This window comes from Mixophyes fleayi, chromosome 12 (assembly GCF_038048845.1).
Source record: "Mixophyes fleayi isolate aMixFle1 chromosome 12, aMixFle1.hap1, whole genome shotgun sequence".
NCBI classification, from domain to species: Eukaryota; Metazoa; Chordata; class Amphibia; order Anura; family Limnodynastidae; genus Mixophyes; species Mixophyes fleayi.
In genome coordinates this window covers 46,987,949-47,005,484 of record NC_134413.1, presented here as the reverse complement: position 1 = coordinate 47,005,484, position 17,536 = coordinate 46,987,949, and the positions used below count along the sequence as shown (strand labels likewise).

General features: G+C 40.1%; 1 protein-coding gene across 1 annotated transcript; it reads right to left on the bottom strand.

Moving 5' to 3' along the window:
• Positions 1–7,488: 7,488 nt before the first annotated feature.
• Positions 7,489–17,364, bottom strand: EIF2S1 (eukaryotic translation initiation factor 2 subunit alpha). Its single transcript, XM_075192145.1, has 8 exons — positions 17,228–17,364; positions 14,881–15,122; positions 14,159–14,238; positions 11,049–11,200; positions 10,772–10,878; positions 9,942–10,039; positions 8,852–8,995; positions 7,489–7,803 (listed from the first exon to the last, which is right to left on the bottom strand). Exons 2-8 carry the CDS (start codon positions 15,119–15,121, stop codon positions 7,678–7,680), a joined length of 948 nt encoding a protein of 315 aa, XP_075048246.1. The 5' UTR covers position 15,122; positions 17,228–17,364; the 3' UTR covers positions 7,489–7,677.
• Between the last annotated feature and the right edge of the window lie 172 nt (positions 17,365–17,536).

Below are 17,536 nucleotides of genomic sequence, written 5' to 3'. Positions count from 1 at the left end.
TATGTTAGGGAATTTAGACTGTAAGCTCCAATGGTACACGGACTGATGTGAGTGAGTTCTCTGTACAGCGCTGCGGAATTAGTGGCGCTATATAAATAAATGATGGCGATGAGAAGCATTTAAGAAAATATAGTCCATACTCATATATGATTTGTGTACTAATTACAAACATGTCATATAATGTTTGCATTGTGTGAGCTACAAGGACAACAACATGCATAGACCCAGACATTTCTGGGCTATTCACTAGGAACAAATGCCTCAGTGACAGCAGTGGTTCCTAGTGACTGATTGGTCCAACCACTGAATAGAAGGATTAACCATCAAATCAGCTGCCTCCGTTATATAAAGGGGGCAGGTGCACTTTCATTACATAATTATTTCAACAAAATAAAAACACATCAGTATTCCTGTCTGCTAAATTTGACAGTAAAATAAGGAAATTGGAGGGGAAATGGACTGTTTTCAAACTCAGTAATTAAATTTACACCGTAATCTTCAGCAGTAAACTAAGTTAGGAACAACTTTATTATAGGAAAATTTAAAAAAGATATTATAAACACCACATAATCATACTTTATTAGTTGTAACTGAAAGCACCGTATTTGAACTGTACATATAAAATGGACATATGAATGAAACATGTTCTCCCTCTTGTTCCTGGAAAGGAAATGCTGTGTTACCAAATCAAACCTGCTGACCAACAGTCACCCAGGTACTGAACCTTAATTAAATGCAAAGGCACAAAGTCACAATTGTATTGTCACAATGGTCAAAATAAATGAACGAAGAAATGATTTACTCTCTAAGCACTTTTGCAGAGTGAAGGTATATTCACTAAACTGCGGGTTTGAAAAAGTGGAGATGTTGCCTATGTTAAATATGATTTTTTGTTAAGGCCTCAGCCATTTTATTGTAACTTGCATAGAAATATTATTTGCTAAAAAAGATTATTCATTTTTCTGCTGATTTGCAGTCTTACCCTATGGCCTTGAAGTTAAGCTGACATATAGAACACCAAAATAAATGTATCAAGATATGAAACAATGAGCATTTTCATATCCAGCTCGTAGTATGGGAGCTGTGCCCTTGATGTTGCACATAGCATACCTCCAGCTCCCCTTGAGATAAAAATAATAGGCTCATCTGTCCTTGGAAGGGGGAGAAAAATAAACACCTCAAGAATATGTGAGAAAGTTAATCAGTAGTGCTTCTCATAAACTATTATATGCATATGACGTAGGATTCATTTATTCAGTAGGCTATAAAAACTTGTATCAATAAACTAGAGAATATTCCTTCATCATCATCATTTATTTATATAGTGCCACTAATTCCGCAGCACTGTACAGAGAACCCATTCACATCAGTCCCTGCCCCATTGGAGCTTACTGTCTAAATTCCCTAAGACAGACAGACAAGGGTCAATTTTTGATAGCAGCCAATTAACCTACCAGTATGTTTTTGGAGTGTGGGAGGAAATCGGAGGAAACCCACGCAAACACAGGGAGAACATATAAACTCCACACAGATAATGCCATGGTCGGGAATTGAACTCATGACCCCAGCGCTGTGAGCAGGGCCGGACTGGGACTAAAAATCAGCCCTGGCATTTAAAGCACACGGGCCCACCTCTGTTGATGAGCAGGAAAAAAACACGTGCCACAGCGCATTTGGTGCGCCGCCAATGGCGTGGCTACATTATGTTGAGGGCGTGGTCAAAATGGTGCATTGATACATACATTATAATAAAACATTACATTTATCAGGCCCTCCCCATCCACATTACGTCACACCCCCAGACACATTATGACTCCCCCAGCCCACTGTACTTATCTATGCTTCTAATGCTGCTGACATTCCTGTTGAGTGAGCAGGGAAGCTCTTAGTCTCACGAGATTAATAAAGCTCATGCAACTTAGAGCTCCTCGGCTTGCTCTGCAGGCTGTGTCCTGCCCTGGACTGGGAGCACAGTTTCCTCCTGCTGACCAGAACTGGATGAAGGCTCGGGGGGCCCGGGTACTTAAGTCAGGGGGGCTCCTATGATGTAATTTGGCTATTAGACACATTTTTGACAAATACACAGGCAATACTGTGTGCACTACTGTTAGGTGCACGCAGTTCTGCCTTAACAAGCAGTACAGTGTGAAGCAGGACATATCTCCCAACTGTCCTTGTAGTCAGACCAAATCCTGACTAAGCGGGACAGTCACCCACCAAATTCAGAACAGTTGGCAGACTGTCCTGGTCTCTCCTACCTGTCTTGTCATTGTCACCACTTGTGGCTGCTGGTGTCTTTAGATCAGTTGCTGCTTGTCTGGATCCTGGAATGTTGGATGCCCTATTTAAAAAAAAAATTGAGTACATGAAATTTAGCCCCGGTGTTAAATCAATATAGCATCCACGTTTTAAAATTAGGCCTCACTCCTGCCCCAACATTAAAATACTAGTATTCACATTTGATAAATACATCAATTTCTCTCCAACTAGCCCTGACATTAAATAGTATTCCAATTTAATAAATAAAACTATTTACCTCTCTCCAAACAACTCCAGCAAGAAATTAAATAGCATTTACGTTTAATAAATATATCCATTTCCCACAACCACCCCAGGCATTCACTCATAATCACATTTAATAAATAGACCTCATTTTCCCCAAACAGCCCCACATTCAATTAATAGCTCCCAAACCACCCCAGCATTAAATTAAAAATCCAATCACCCCATCTTAAATTGTTAGGCCCCATTATTAAATAGCCCCACCATCACCTCACAAAAAAAATAGCACCCAATAATTAGCCCCTACCTGCAATTCACCATTAGATTAATAGCCTACCTCCCACATTATATTAAGACCCCCCCCCCCCTCACACATTATAGTCATACACCGGCCCCCACACACATACAGTAGTCATGCCCTGTCACACACATACACACTCTATAGTCATACCCTGTCACACACAAAACATACTATAGTTACACTGTAACACACACATTCTAGTCATACACTGGCCCACACACACACTTTAGTCATACACTGGCCCAAACACACACACATACTATAGATCCCCTGTCGCACACATACTATAGATCCCCTGTCGCACACATACTATAGATCCCCTGTCGCACACAAAACCTACCATAGATCCCCTGTCACACACACAAAACCTGTCATAGATCCCCTGTCACACTCACAAAACCTGTCATAGATCCCCTGTCACACTCACAAAACCTGTCATAGATCCCCTGTCACACTCACAAAACCTGTCATAGATCCCCTGTCACACTCACAAAACCTGTCATAGATCCCGTCACACTCACAAAACCTGTCATAGATCCCCTGTCACACTCACAAAATCTGTCATAGATCCCCTGTCACACTCACAAAACCTGTCATAGATCCCCTGTCACACTCACAAAATCTGTCATAGATCCCCTGTCACACTCACAAAATCTGTCATAGATCCCCTGTACACAAACTACCCCCCCTTACCTTGTGCGCTCCGCGGCGCGCTCTGTAGTGTCTTCTATGACATGGGACGGCACTTCTCACATGGTGCACGTCCCATGTGACAGTCTTCGGCAGATCCATTCATTTCATCGGAGGGGAGGAGGGGACGCGCGGCAATCAGTAAGTGTAGTGCTGGCCCCATTGCTCAGCGCACAGACTGTCATGCCGAATTCCGGCATGACAGTCTGTGCGCTGAGCAATGGGGTCGGCCAGCTAGCAAACGGCCCATCTGGCCATCGGCCCTTCTGGCATTTGCCAGAAGTGCCAGATGGCCAGTCCGGCCCTGGCTGTGAGGCAGAAGTGCTAACAGGTTGTCTACTGGCAAAGAATGCTGGGGCTTGTAGCTTCACGACACCTGGAGGGCCGCTGGTTGGACAGGCTTGCTCTACAGAATGACAGCTTGAATCTGATTGGTTGCTATAGGCAACATCTCCACTTTTTCAAACCTGCATTTTAGTGAATATACCACTAAACCTTCACTCTGCAAAAGAGTGAAGAGTTGAGATCCAAGTGCATTGTGGAGTCTTGCATACATCAGCAATATAATAACTTTTGCAGACTAATCTTATTGGTGAACTTTGCAGGTGCCAGAAACATTACAGCTATATGCAGGTACTGGACTATCAAAAGAAAATAGTCACACAAAGCTATATACAGATGTCAGTTCTAGTTTATTCCATAAGTGAAAGGTATTAAAAAAAAACCTTGTGCTATCTTATGAAGGGGCAAATCTGTTGGTGCAATTGACGTCATTGGATATAGAGGACATAAGCAATTGCGGGTACACATTATTTGTAGCATTATAATGGTGGATGGTAGCCTCAAATTAACCTGTATATTATTTAATTAGTGCAGACATGGGCTTCAGAAGTGACATTTATATTCCTAAGAAAAAACTGCAGCTATGTGAAGAATAAAATGACCAAGATACAGGCATTTGGTTTCCACAACAAATGGCCTCGACATGGGATGACATGTGGCCACAATTTACAAACACCGCTATAAGCTCTTGCAACATCCCCAATATGCATAAAATGTTGTAAAAATGCGGATGCACCCGACAATTTCTTATATTAAACAACTTTATCACCAGAGAATAGTTAGGAAAAAGTGTGCCTTTCTATTCATTAGAATAATGTCAAATCCTCAATATTTTAGATTTACATTGTGAATATTAGCTCTAAAGGTCACGTGCTGCTGACAGTGTGCACACTATAAAAGGACAGAGGAGCACTTCCACTTGTCCAGAATTCAGCACAACTGTTCTAGAGAGTGATAATGATATTTAAGTAGTCAGTGATCTGATAAGATATAACATAAGGGCCGGAGAGACATTAATACACGCAGAGGTGGGGTGTAGTATATGCTCTGAGTTTATCAAGACAAATCCCATCTATTTATAATGTTTCAGTCACGTCGACATTTTAGCACTGTGCAACCGTGATACACAAAATCCAGCATCAGCAAATATTACAAAGAACAAAGAAAGATATATATGTCCTGTGAAACTGGACATAACTGTTACAAATCATAGTTGCAGTTCTTGCATGTCCTTGAAATTTGTTAATAAAACTAAAGCCTACTGTGACTTGCAAAGCTGTAAGCCTGAACAATATATTTCTGAACAAACCAAGTTAACTCTTTCAAGAGCTAAAGAAATTATGAAGGCAATGCACATTTTTGAGGTTTTTACTCCATTTAGAGAATCATATCGATAATAGCTCTGCCACCGTCAACTTTCTAATGCAACAGTAACACGCTAGAGGATTTTCAGCCACTTATCGGCCCAAACACCCAATCGGCCAGATATCACATTAGTGTACTTACACGATGAACAGCAGTTGTTCCAAAGAGCCGATCAGCGTTTCATTTGATTGCTTGTTGTTTAAATATCTGTCGATCCTACAGTGTATATGCACTCAACCAACTGTCTGCCCGGAGATTAGAAACCTGTCACTGTGTCTGTGTTGTTAAATGTAGAGTGGGTTGTAGATGGATTAATTCGTCCAGAGACTGAATATTTTGTTACAGACGTTTACAAACCTTATAATGACATTGTGGAAAAGTCAACATTTATTTTGTGTGTCATAATCAGGGTTACAGGAATGACCGACTACACTGGTCTTGGACCAGATGAAGAACACAGATCTGAAGGTAAATCATGCATAGTGTGTACACATGAAATCGGCAGACTGATTGGAACTTCAGTTGTTTGTAAAATCGTTTGTGATAACAAATTGGTCGAAAGTTTTGCAGTGTGTACCTAGCCTAAGTCAGAAATAGCCATAGAATAGCCAATAGAAATTGTTTAAGGATCATATTTTTTGGTAGCCTCTCTGTACTATCATTTGCTTTATATGCAAATGAGGTGACAAGTACCATAAGCTTTCTGGTAGTTTAAAAAGCATGAAGGCCATTTCAGTTCTGAGAGTAGTAAAAATGGATTTACAAGTTTCATATTTTAATGTAGTCAACTATAGATTCTATTGTATTATTTTAAAAAGACTAGTAAATTCAATTCTACTTTAAGTGAGTGTAGGGAAGAAGTACAATAGGAGTAATAGCTCCGACTCTGGATACTGCAGCCCATCTCTTACAAAACGGAAAGACTGCAAGATTGAATATGAGACAAGCGAGGATAAAAATTGTTCTGACATAGCCTACATTGAGTGGATCAGAGCAACACAATAAACCCACCATTCCTATATATAACATCATATAAGGTATGCTGACAAAATCCCCAAACTTCTATAATTGGGCGGCACAGTGCTTAGCCCATGGCCCTCACAGTGCTGGGGCCGTGGGCTCGATGTTGACCAGGGCACTATTTGTGTGAAGTTTGTATGTTTTCCATGTGTTTGTGTGGGGTTTCCTACTGGTGTCCCACTTTCCTCCCATGCTCCAAAAACATACTGGTAGGTTAACTGGCTTCTGACAAATAAATGTGTTTTTGGAGATTTAGACTGTAAGCTCCAAAGGGCCTGTAAATGATAAAATAGTTTCTGGAAACCGCTGCATAATATGATGCGCTCTACAACTATACGAAAATATAATTTAATAGCCTTGCACTAAAGAGGAGCAAGCTTGCATTTTACATTTTCTTAATGCTGTTGCTTTGATGACGCATTCAATTACACAATAAAGCCCCTGGCATTAGACAAGAGAAAACCATTCTTGGTACAAACAAGCAGTAGTGTTTTCTCCCCAGAGATTAAAATAAAAAAATGTAAATTCATGGATGAATTTTAGAAGTAAAGGAAAAGCTCTGCAAAATGACTTATTTCATTGTATCTTATTGTGAGTTTGACTACAAAGCTGTTATCTTCTCTAAGAGCATGTTATAGTGGCCCGGAAAGGAGAGAGAAACTTTGTATTGAATCCACTTATTAATCAAAACCTCACTGACACAATAAGCATTGGTAAACTGTGTGTAAAGATGAACCGTTGCACGCACAGGTCCATTTTCTACACTTTTGTAGGGCATTACTCAAAAAAAAAAACAAAAAAAAAACATACTGGTAGGTTAATTGACTGCTATCAAATTGACGTGTGTGTGTATTAGGGAATGTAGACGAAGGGCTAGATTTACTAAACTGTGGGTTTGAAAAAGTGGAGATGTTGCCTATAGCAACCAGAGTCTAGTCATCATTTATTTAGTACATTCTACAAAATGACAGCTAGAATCCGATTGGTTGCTATAGGCAGCAACTCCACTTTTTCAAACCCAGTTTAGTAAATATACCCCGAGGTCTCAGCACAATGCTGCGGAATTAGTGGTACTATATAAATAGCTGACGGTGCTACAATGGTCACTCCTTACACTCAAAACCAAAAAAACTCTAGAGAACCTTCTTAAAAGGAGTATTGATCACGTGTGTTCAGAGCTGACAAAACATTCATGTCCTGAGAGTTTTGAAAAGATCTGTAGGGCCATTAAAATCCTACTGGTTTATTAAAATGTAAAACGGTGGATATTGAATGTACACGAGTCATGTTTAATAGATATGTCTTTTGCATACAAATGAAACCAAGAGTTACAACTGAAACGTTTGAATAAAACTTAAATTTAGGGGCAAAAATAAAAAGTCATAATATATGTGGAAGTGGCCTGTTTTTGTATTTTCTGTAACGAATATTGATTTGGAGATATTTTTTTTTGAATGTTAATCTTCTGCTTTTGCTTCCATTTCATCTGCATCGTCATCTCCGTCCACTTCTGCATTTTCCTTCTCCAGTCGCTCTAGTTGCCTGGCGAGTTCTGTTTCATCTGTGTCTGTTACAACCTTGGGCTAAAGTGGAAAGTTCATTTTAGTGTTATACAAGGCTACACATTTTTAAGAGTTTTATTTACTGCTATTATAAATGTGTCCGAAATGGATACTGGAAATTTGGAGGATTTAGAAAGGCTTGCTGTACTGAAAATATATGTTGTAGGTCAATTAATTAAACAGCCATCCGTTTCACTATAGTCCATGGGTGAAACATCAATTTTACATTAATACAGCAATCAATAGGACATCTTAATTTAATAAAGTGCACCCATCAAATACACATAAATTACCCCTCCCTTTTTTTTATTCCCACTAAGAATAAGGGACATCATAGAGCAGGGGTAGGCAACCTGCGGCTCTCCAGGTGCTTGTGAAACTACAAATCCCAGCATGCCTTGCCACCTATCTGCTGGTTATCAACTGGCAAAGCATGCTGGGACTTGTAGTTTCACTGCACCTGGAGAGCCGCAGGTTGCCTACCCGTCATAGAGGCACAAAAACATCTGACTCTATTGGCTGAAAGAAATGAGCGTAGTTTAATGCCAATATGCAGAATAAAATACACAATATCCATGTTTTGTTGAAGTCTCAAATACAAAAAGGTTGAAACTGCATCATACTATTGCGCCCTGACCACTAAAATCTCAATTTTATTTTTAAAATAAGAAAAAAAAATAACAAATATTACAAGGCAACATTGATAGTAATCTCTGTGCAGACAACTACTCTGTGCAAGGCTACTTCTAGAAGCAACTCCTGGCTCCACAGATAAATAGAAGATCCTCACAACGGTCAATATTAAAAATTCTGCTGTACACTTGGGTAGGCTCTGTCATCTGCCTCTATAAACCCATTACGGGCCGAGTACTGTAAAATGCCTCATTTTCTGTCAAAAGCCAAGTGCAAGATTTTCTTCTAAATAAATACAACATACAGGCAGGACAACAGTGACCTCACACATAACACATTGTCTTACCGGTACATTAACTAATTCATCTTACCAACAAATCTAACTGTAGTTTAATGGTACAGTTACACACAATGTGAAATTACTATAAATCCGCACCTCCATTTGGACATTGAACACTCCTCTCTTCTCCTCAATCCTCTCTTTGATAATAGACATTGCTTGTTTGAGCACAGAAAGTCCTTCCGTCCTTTCCAAGGTTGTAGTTGTCATCACATACCGAGGGGGAGCAATCAGATTTATCTAAACAAATGTTAAAATAAATGTCATAGAGCCGAGAAGTGGTGGTATGTTACAGAATCACTGTTATCATGTGTAAAATAAGTTCCTGGACAAGTTGCAGGAAGGAAACGGTGAAAGTGAATTGTATAAAGAAATCGAACACTGGTAAAAATGTGAATCAGCTTGTATGCTTTAGTGCAATGTATTATGCAGATCCTCATGATGTCACATTATCAGACTTTTGTTTGTGTGCGTTTTGGACAGAATTGTTTAAAGTAATGCAAGGCGAGAGATTGCTGTAAAGACAACAAATTTTCATCAAAGGTTGTCTCTCTGGTAAAAGCATACAGAATGGACTCTCTATCGTCGCCCCCTCTCTCTCTCTACCGTCGCGCCCTCGCCCCCCTCTCTCTCTCTACCGTCGCTCCCCTCTCTCTCTCTACCGTCGCTCCCCTCTCTCTCTACCGTCGCCCCCCCCTCTCTCTCTACCGTCGCGCCCTCGCCCCCCCTCTCTCTCTACCGTCGCGCCCTCGCCCCCCCCTCTCTCTACCGTCGCGCCCTCGCCCCCCCCTCTCTCTCTACCGTCGCGCCCTCGCCCCCCCTCTCTCTACTGTCGCGCCCTCGCCCCTCCCTCTCTACCGCCGCGCCCTCGCCCCCCCCTCTCTCTCTACCGCCGCGCCCTCGCCCCCCCCTCTCTACCGTCGCGCCCTCGCCCCCCTCTCTCTACCATCGCGCCCTCGCCCCCCTCTCTCTACCATCGCGCCCTCGCCCCCCTCTCTCTACCGTCGCGCCCTCGCCCCCCTCTCTCTACCGTCGCGCCCTCGCCCCCCTCTCTCTACCGTCGCCCTCCTCTCTATAATGTATTAATGTGAAATCAAATCCCCTTACATCTGACTTGTAAATTAACATGAACGGAATATTCACAAGACAAGGCATTTACAGGAATAACAATGTAATGCGCTCTTACCTTTATTGGCATATTTTCTGTTGAACAACTAAGACCTGCTCTCAAGGCATCTTTCACTGCATCAATGCCTTCATACCCATAACAAGCAACTTCAATATCTTAGAAGAAGAAAAAAAAGAAAAAAAAGAAAAGAAAGAAAGAAATTAACTATTTGTTTACCATATCTATACCTGTAATGCCATAAAGACCAGTATCCCACAGCAAACAAACAGTAGCGATGACCAGTTTAGGGCACGTCTGTCTGATAAGAGCAAATGTCAAGCTGCAAAGTTTGGACTGCTTTCATCAGGTCATAAAATGATTAAGTCTTTAGGTGCCAAAACAATAATGTAGATACAGAAAGATACATCCATAACAAGAGGTTGTGAACAACATAAACTTGATCTGTTTTCAAGCAAACAAAAAAAATAAAATAAAAGTAAACCATGAAGTAAACAGCATAGTAAGACAGCCACATATAAACGGATCTTGTGATTTATGGCTTTGATACAGATTTGTAGGTGTATTTGACTAGGGTCAGTGCTCCTGTTGTATTGCTTGTCTGTCATTTTTAAGTAGGCGGAGCCAAAAAAAATCAGAATTCAAAGCAACACAGAGCATCTCAGAAGGGGAGCTTGCTGATCTTTAGGGAGGCAGTGACCTGCTCATGTGATTGTGTAAGCAGGGGCTACATGTGAAAGGGACAATGTCTTCATGCAGAGTAGTGATGCAAGGTGCCGGATATGGGAAGATTTTGGCGACAAATATCCCAACATGAACTTAAATGTATACATTCACCTTGATACCCAATGTAAAAGAATATGTTAGTTATAAGCAGATGCAGCAATTACCTGCTCTGATTTTTACAGCTTGTGGAGTTAGACGCCTGTTAATATTATCAATGAGAACTCTTCTTTCCTCTTCTATTAAATCCAGTCCATCCAGAACAGATGGGTCCCTGAAAATTAATAAAAAACCCAAAATAAAACAAAACAATAAAAAAACAGTTATTTTAAGGTGTTTGCTTGTTATTGGGTAAATAAATGCAAGTAATTACAAACATCCAAGAACCTAATGTGTACTATACACAAGTTTAGGTAAATATCATTTCCTGAAAAATATGCTTACGAGACAGCTTGCTTGAATGCATCATAGGCTCCGTATCCCGGTCTTTTGTACTTTTCATCAAACACCCACGCTGTCCTTTGAAATAAACTCTCTAGCTGCTCATCCTTTGTGTATTCTAACACCTCCGCCACGTGACGCAAAATGCTGTAAACCTAGGATCAGAGACCAAACAAAAGTGAGTAAACGTGCCATTTGCCTGATGTAATATAATGTCCTACACTGCAATAGCACATTATACTACACTGTAGTATCAGATTATAGGAGCCCCACGACCTATGGCTAGCCAATGACAACAACTATTGGGAAACCAGAATTTATAGTTTGATCAAAATTCTCATTTGATTGGAGAGGAAAGTCATTGATAATGTCTTGGGGGCAACAAACTATGATGTTAGGACAATGTGGTAAAAAACTGCCAAACTAGATTGTAGCCTGTGGACATGTAAAACAAAATAACACAACGGCAAGAATGCCTGAACTGAGTACTATAACCATATTAACATTCCTTAGTAGGGAGTTAGTTTAATGGGCGATATAACAGGCGACACAGGCCAATATAACCAGGATGTCATCAACATAAGGAATAGGTAATGGAAGGAGGCCCTATCCCAGATTGCTAATGATTGAGAGATCACAGAATGGTGAGAGAACAATTTTGAATGAAGCAGCCGTGGGAGGCAGAGGTGGCTGGAAACTGGGTCTATCCCAAGACTCTCGAACACACTTTTAGCACTTTTTGGCCCATTTCATAAAATGCATTGAGCAAGCTGCACCGGTAGGTAAAGTCTTTGGTATACACAGACCCCCAACTGCCAGAAGCTACTGGGGCAAATCTTTTGCCCAAATAACTTGGATGAGTAGTGCTGTAAAATTTGGAAAACAAAAAAGGGGGGACTTGAATCTGCAAAGTTTGGAAAAAATATAAAAATCTGGGGAGCAGGTTCATTGACGGTAATGTCTGGTTATTTGTATACCAAGAAACTAGCTTTTGCTTTGATGACATTTGAAAGGGAAATATTTTCCAGTTTAACTTTTGCAACATCCGAGATGTATCAGTTTTTTTGGATTGATTTCATATTATGATTGAAGGCCATAATCTTCAATCTCTTTAGAGAGGTTGGGAAGAGATGGATCTGGATCTGCACCTACGTTGTCCAAGTAGAAGGCAATTTGTGCACTGCTTTTCCCCACTCAAATACATTTAATTATTTGATTATAGCAGATTTTTATACTTTGGCGCTCAATCAATAGTGCAAATATCAGTGGGGTGATGGGGCAACCTTGCTTCATATCATTGGAAACGATGAATGGAGGTGATGTTACTCCATTGCTTTGAGGTTTGGTATCGGGCGGATATCCCGTCAAGGAATTTACTGCTGAAACCCATAGATCGGAGCACTCTAAACATGAACAGCCAAGATATTTAATTAAATACTTTTTAAGCATCTAGTACCAGCCCGGTTTAAATCAGACCTGGTCGGGATGAAACAGTGGTTCAATCTGCTAAGAATTTAGCATAAATTTTGAGATCAACAGTTAATGGGGATATTGTTTATAATGTGAGGGTCCCTTCATGGTTTTGGTAGCACAACGACATTTACCAAAATTGCGAAAATGGGACTAGTGCAGCCATGAACTTTTTGTAGTATCAGGGCTTTAAACCAGCCCGTGGACAAACAAGTCTTCAATAGCCGCCAGGGTATCACAGCCAAACATCAGTGTGCAAAAGCTTACGGTGCTCATTAAAGAGTTTCGAAAGACAAGTAGGAGTTAGGCAAGAGTCTGCCCCATTCTCTGACGTATTGAGCAGGGCTGAGACCTGGGAAAGTTGTATAGAGATTTGTAATAATGAAATAATTTTATATTTAACCACATTTTATGTGGAAGAAAATAGAGACTTTATATTTGTGTGAACTTCATGGAATTACTTTAAAATTAGTAAATTGAGCCAGTACAGCACTTAACATATTTAATTGGTGTTTTGTGTTATATGGTTCTCGGATTTTAATTATACCCCGTACACACTGACCTAAAAACCTGGGATATTGCTGGGGCGACTTCAGTGTGAACGGGGGTCCCTGCATCTACCCGAGTCCGATGACCCGGGAATTAGACTAAGGACTTTTGCGGGGTTATTCCCAGGTCCATCCCAGGTAGCCGTCTGTGTGAACGGTGCGACCTGGGATTTTCAACCCGAGTCTCACAGAAAGGAGCTGGTTGGGGGGGATTTTGTCATCTTTCTCAGCCAATCAAAGCTCCTCTTGTGATGACCGACACTTATTGTGAGGGCAGACCCGAGTTCGGTATGAACGGGGTCGACCTGGGAATTTCCCAGGTCCAAGGTGCTGTGTGAATGGGGTCTGATGAGCTGGAATGCTCTGTGACACGACAATATCCCAGGTTCAAAAACCCCGGACATTGCCGGGGCGACAGTGTGAACACATACAGGTGCAATGTTACAAAAGATATTTTTACAGGGGTGGAATACAGTATATAGATGTCAGGAATTAGACTGCAGCTAATGGTTAAATGCCACAGCTCCTACGATATATTCGAACTTGTTTCAGAGGAACATAAATTTAAATATACATTAAAAGGGCCATGAATATATTTTTTGGTATGTTTATTGTAATTTTATTTCTTTATGTACAATTAAAAAAAACAGAAAACATAATAATGGCCATGAAAATGTTTAACTGGTTAAATGATTAGGAGCTCACTAAGTGACAGTTCCACGTGTTTTTCTCCTGATATATTGCTCCATTCACCCTGAAGAGCATTCTACACAACATCAACATTAAATTATATTAATAGAGAATCTACATTATACTAAGGCAACACTGAAAGGATAAAGGCAAATGTCCTTTGAAGTGTTTAAAGATAAAATAAAAACAAAAACTAAACAGCCCAATTTTCCTACCTATTGCAGAAATCGCATATTAGCTCTACAAACTGAACTTAATTCAGCATTGAGTAGCGGGACCTGGAAAATCAAGAGGCCCACATGAAACTTGTACAGTATCATATAATGATCCAGTGCAATATAAACTACAGTATCAGCAGCTTAATAGTTATGGTCATACGATGTCAATGTTGCGGATTATGCTTACAGTTTTAGATTTGGTGAACTTATCCTCGCATTTTAGTGCCTCCTCCGGTGAAACTCTTCTTTTGGACAAATCTATGTATCCTGCAAATTGAAACATACAGATTTTACTGACTGAATATAAGGTAAGTGCCAACCATTGTTCTCTATTATCAGACATTTTAGACAGAATCCCACTGCTTATGTCCTTGAAAAGGAAAGAGAGGAAAGGCCAGAAAGTCTGATGTACATATATAGAATAAAAATATACATCTCCACAAAAATATGCAACAGTCCTTACCATTACTTATTTATTAAACAACAGTTTTTTTTTATATAGCATCTATATATTACGCAGCATTTTACAAAGAAAATGTTACCATTTACAGCAGTCCCTTCCCAAGTGGAGCTTACAAGTTATATTCCCAACCATACGAACAAACACACACTACAGTTCATTTAGTTAGAAGCCAAATAACCTACCAGGATGTCTTTGGAGTATGGGACTTAACAGAAGCTCCCAGAGAAAACCCACACAAACACAGGGAGTACATACAAAGACCACATATAGGGCCCTAATGAGAATCGAACCTGTGACTCCACTGTTTTTTCAGCAATGCGAACCATTGACCCATGTCCATATTGCTGTTGACATTAATATTACACAGCTTACCAACAATGACAGACTCGGCCCTTCACCAGTATTTGCTTTGACCTTGGCTAACTGGTTCATTTATTATTACGTACCTTTGTCTTTATCAACTCTTATTACTACAACACATTCATTCCTGCCAATGCGAATAAGTTTGTTGATAGACCGGATACGCCTTCTTGAGAGCTCACTGAGGAGGATCATGCCCTCAATGTTGTTATATTCTAAGAGGCTGACATAGGCTCCCATCTCTGCAATAGACCGAACGTTAACCATGACCACATCGTCCACCTCTGGAAACTTGTGCTGGTAAAATCGACAACTTAATGCCGGCATCCTGGAAAACAATACAGTTTATTTGTTCTGGGTTTTTTTTTGCATAAGTACCAAATATTGATTGTTAAATAGCATTACACATTTAATAAATTGCAGGTGAAAAAACTCACTGATTATAGAAGCACAGAATGGTCAGACGATGACCACACATTTAGTCAGATACCCCAACAATAACAGGCCTGGCCAACCTGTGACTCTCCTGGTGCTGTGCTGTAAAGCATGCTGGGGCTTGTAGTTTCATATGCTGGCAAGGTATACTGGGACCTGTAGTTTCACAACACCTGAAGAGCCATAGGCTGGCTAGGCCTGGTCTACAAATTGTGGCAAATTAACCACCTAGTTGGCCAGCAAAATATCAGCATGTTGGGTCCCACTGAGAGCAGCAAACAAGAAAAACACAAAAAAGAGCTTGTATTTGTCCCCATAACTTCTCTACTACTTCAATGTTTCTCAAGAATAACCAAAATATTTTGTCGTGGGCAAAATTTGGTGGCAGAATTTCAGTAGTGCCTTGCCATTTGTGGTTTATTTTTTCTAGTCAACTCTGACAGCCAATTGTAAGTCACATAGGTTTAATGTGAAGTTAAATGGAGAACCCAATTGCTACACATCATTGCACCCAAAAGGACAGGTTTTTGGCAGCAGTATGACCAAAGATGGGAAAAGTTCAACATTAATCAAGCAGGGTATTGAATACTGGTTAACATACTACTGACCTAATGGAGCCTGTAAAAACATTCATAAACTTGTACGTAAGTCCCCACAACAAAACCTGAGAATTTAAAACTGAATTTTTGTTTGCTTTGCAAAAGAAAGTTATTCTAATACTGGTTGTACTTCTATAGACTTGGAGAAGTCTAGTGTGTGCACGTGATAAAAACAACCAAAACTGCCCTTATAACCACAAGTTTATTGCATAACTAATTTATGTTAACCTTCTCAAACCATTCACTTAGATTCAGGAATATTATTAGTAGGTATTATTTTATAAGGCAACTTTATTTTAGGTTTTGTGATCTTTTAAAACTTGATGTTGCCTACATATGTGAAACAATCACCATCTCATCTATGGCCAATAAGGCCATTTTCCCAGGTTTAAAAGTCCTCGTTCTTTTGCATAGATTTTACACACTAGACGGGTTAAGCGTATTCCTATATTCTGGACACGGTTTGCTTTTTGACGGTTTTAAAAAAAAAGAAAAAGAAAAGGAAAAAAAAAAAAAAAAGGTACAGATAGCCCATGAAGTTGAATTGCAGCAGTTTCATTCATTCAATGCCAATTGTGTAAACCCATAAGTCTATAGACAGCATTTGCACCTACAAGAGCTAACTGCGTTCACCGAGATGGTTGATGCTTGAAAACGCAAATCTCTTGGGCTTCCAGGTTTCCCCGTAAATCATTAGGCAACGATGATCAACCTACTCTTTTAGCCATAATACATCTACACGTTAAGGATGCCCAGCCAGAACGAAGAGATGCAAAATTAATCCTATTTTTTTTTTTATTAAATTAAAATAAAAGCAGATGAAGCACTAACTCCTCCCCAACCAAAAACCAAGGATGTGTGGCACTACAGAGGGGGGCAACTTAAAATATATAAAACTTTAAGTGGTAAAGGAGTTTTACACTTTAAATAAGATTTGTATTTAACCTCTCTTTTTATTGACAATAGCACTTTTGCACCCCTGAAAACCCCACCAATTCCCGTATTTAACCTTGCATACTGCTCAGATATGGAGATCAGACACAGGAACTCTAAAGCTTTCAATTATGTCCATTAATAAGAAAACAAGTTAAGGATTTCCAGAGATCTGTCCCCCACCGCCTCCTATATCCACGTAACCCATTGTGTACTACAACCAATCTATGAAACTCAATAAAGCGAACATACAAATGGATTAGTCTATGATAATAATGATCACATTAGATCGGATCTAGAATAAAGCAATGAAACCGTAGCCATGCAATAGATGAGCTAAAGCGTTAGGCCTTATCACACTCATGGCATCTGCTTTAGGGTGGCACAGTTCAAGACCCTCAGCCTAATTCAACAGGCACAAAAAAAATATCATTCAGGTACCAACAACAGAAAAAGAGAAGCATACTTGTCTTAACTCCCGCGTCCGGTACTCCAACTGGGCCCCAGCTTTTCCTGTATCACACGCCACTGTATTTCGTCAGCATGTGTTCCGGCAAAAGGGTACGGCGCATGCGCCAGTAAGAAGCGGAACCATAGAGATGAGGGAGGGCAAGAACATCTGTGTTTCAGTGGTTACAACCCTCTGCAACACAGGCGGCCATGTTTATTGTGGTTATCGTTGCCCGAGCTTTTGCTATTTGGGAAAGACCAGTTACTTAAAAACATTTACTATTACTGAACTGCGAAACACATCACAGAGACAAAATGAACACTA

Coding starts and splice junctions, on each gene's coding strand:
- EIF2S1 (XM_075192145.1), bottom strand. CDS start 15,121: ATGCCGGCATTAAGTTGTCGATTTTACCAGCACAAGTTTCCAGAGGTG. Junction 10,040..10,771: donor AGCTGTAAAAATCAGAGCAG/GTAATTGCTGCA, acceptor TCTTCTTCTAAG/ATATTGAAGTTGCTTGTTAT. Junction 8,996..9,941: donor CAGAAAATATGCCAATAAAG/GTAAGAGCGCAT, acceptor ACATTTGTTTAG/ATAAATCTGATTGCTCCCCC.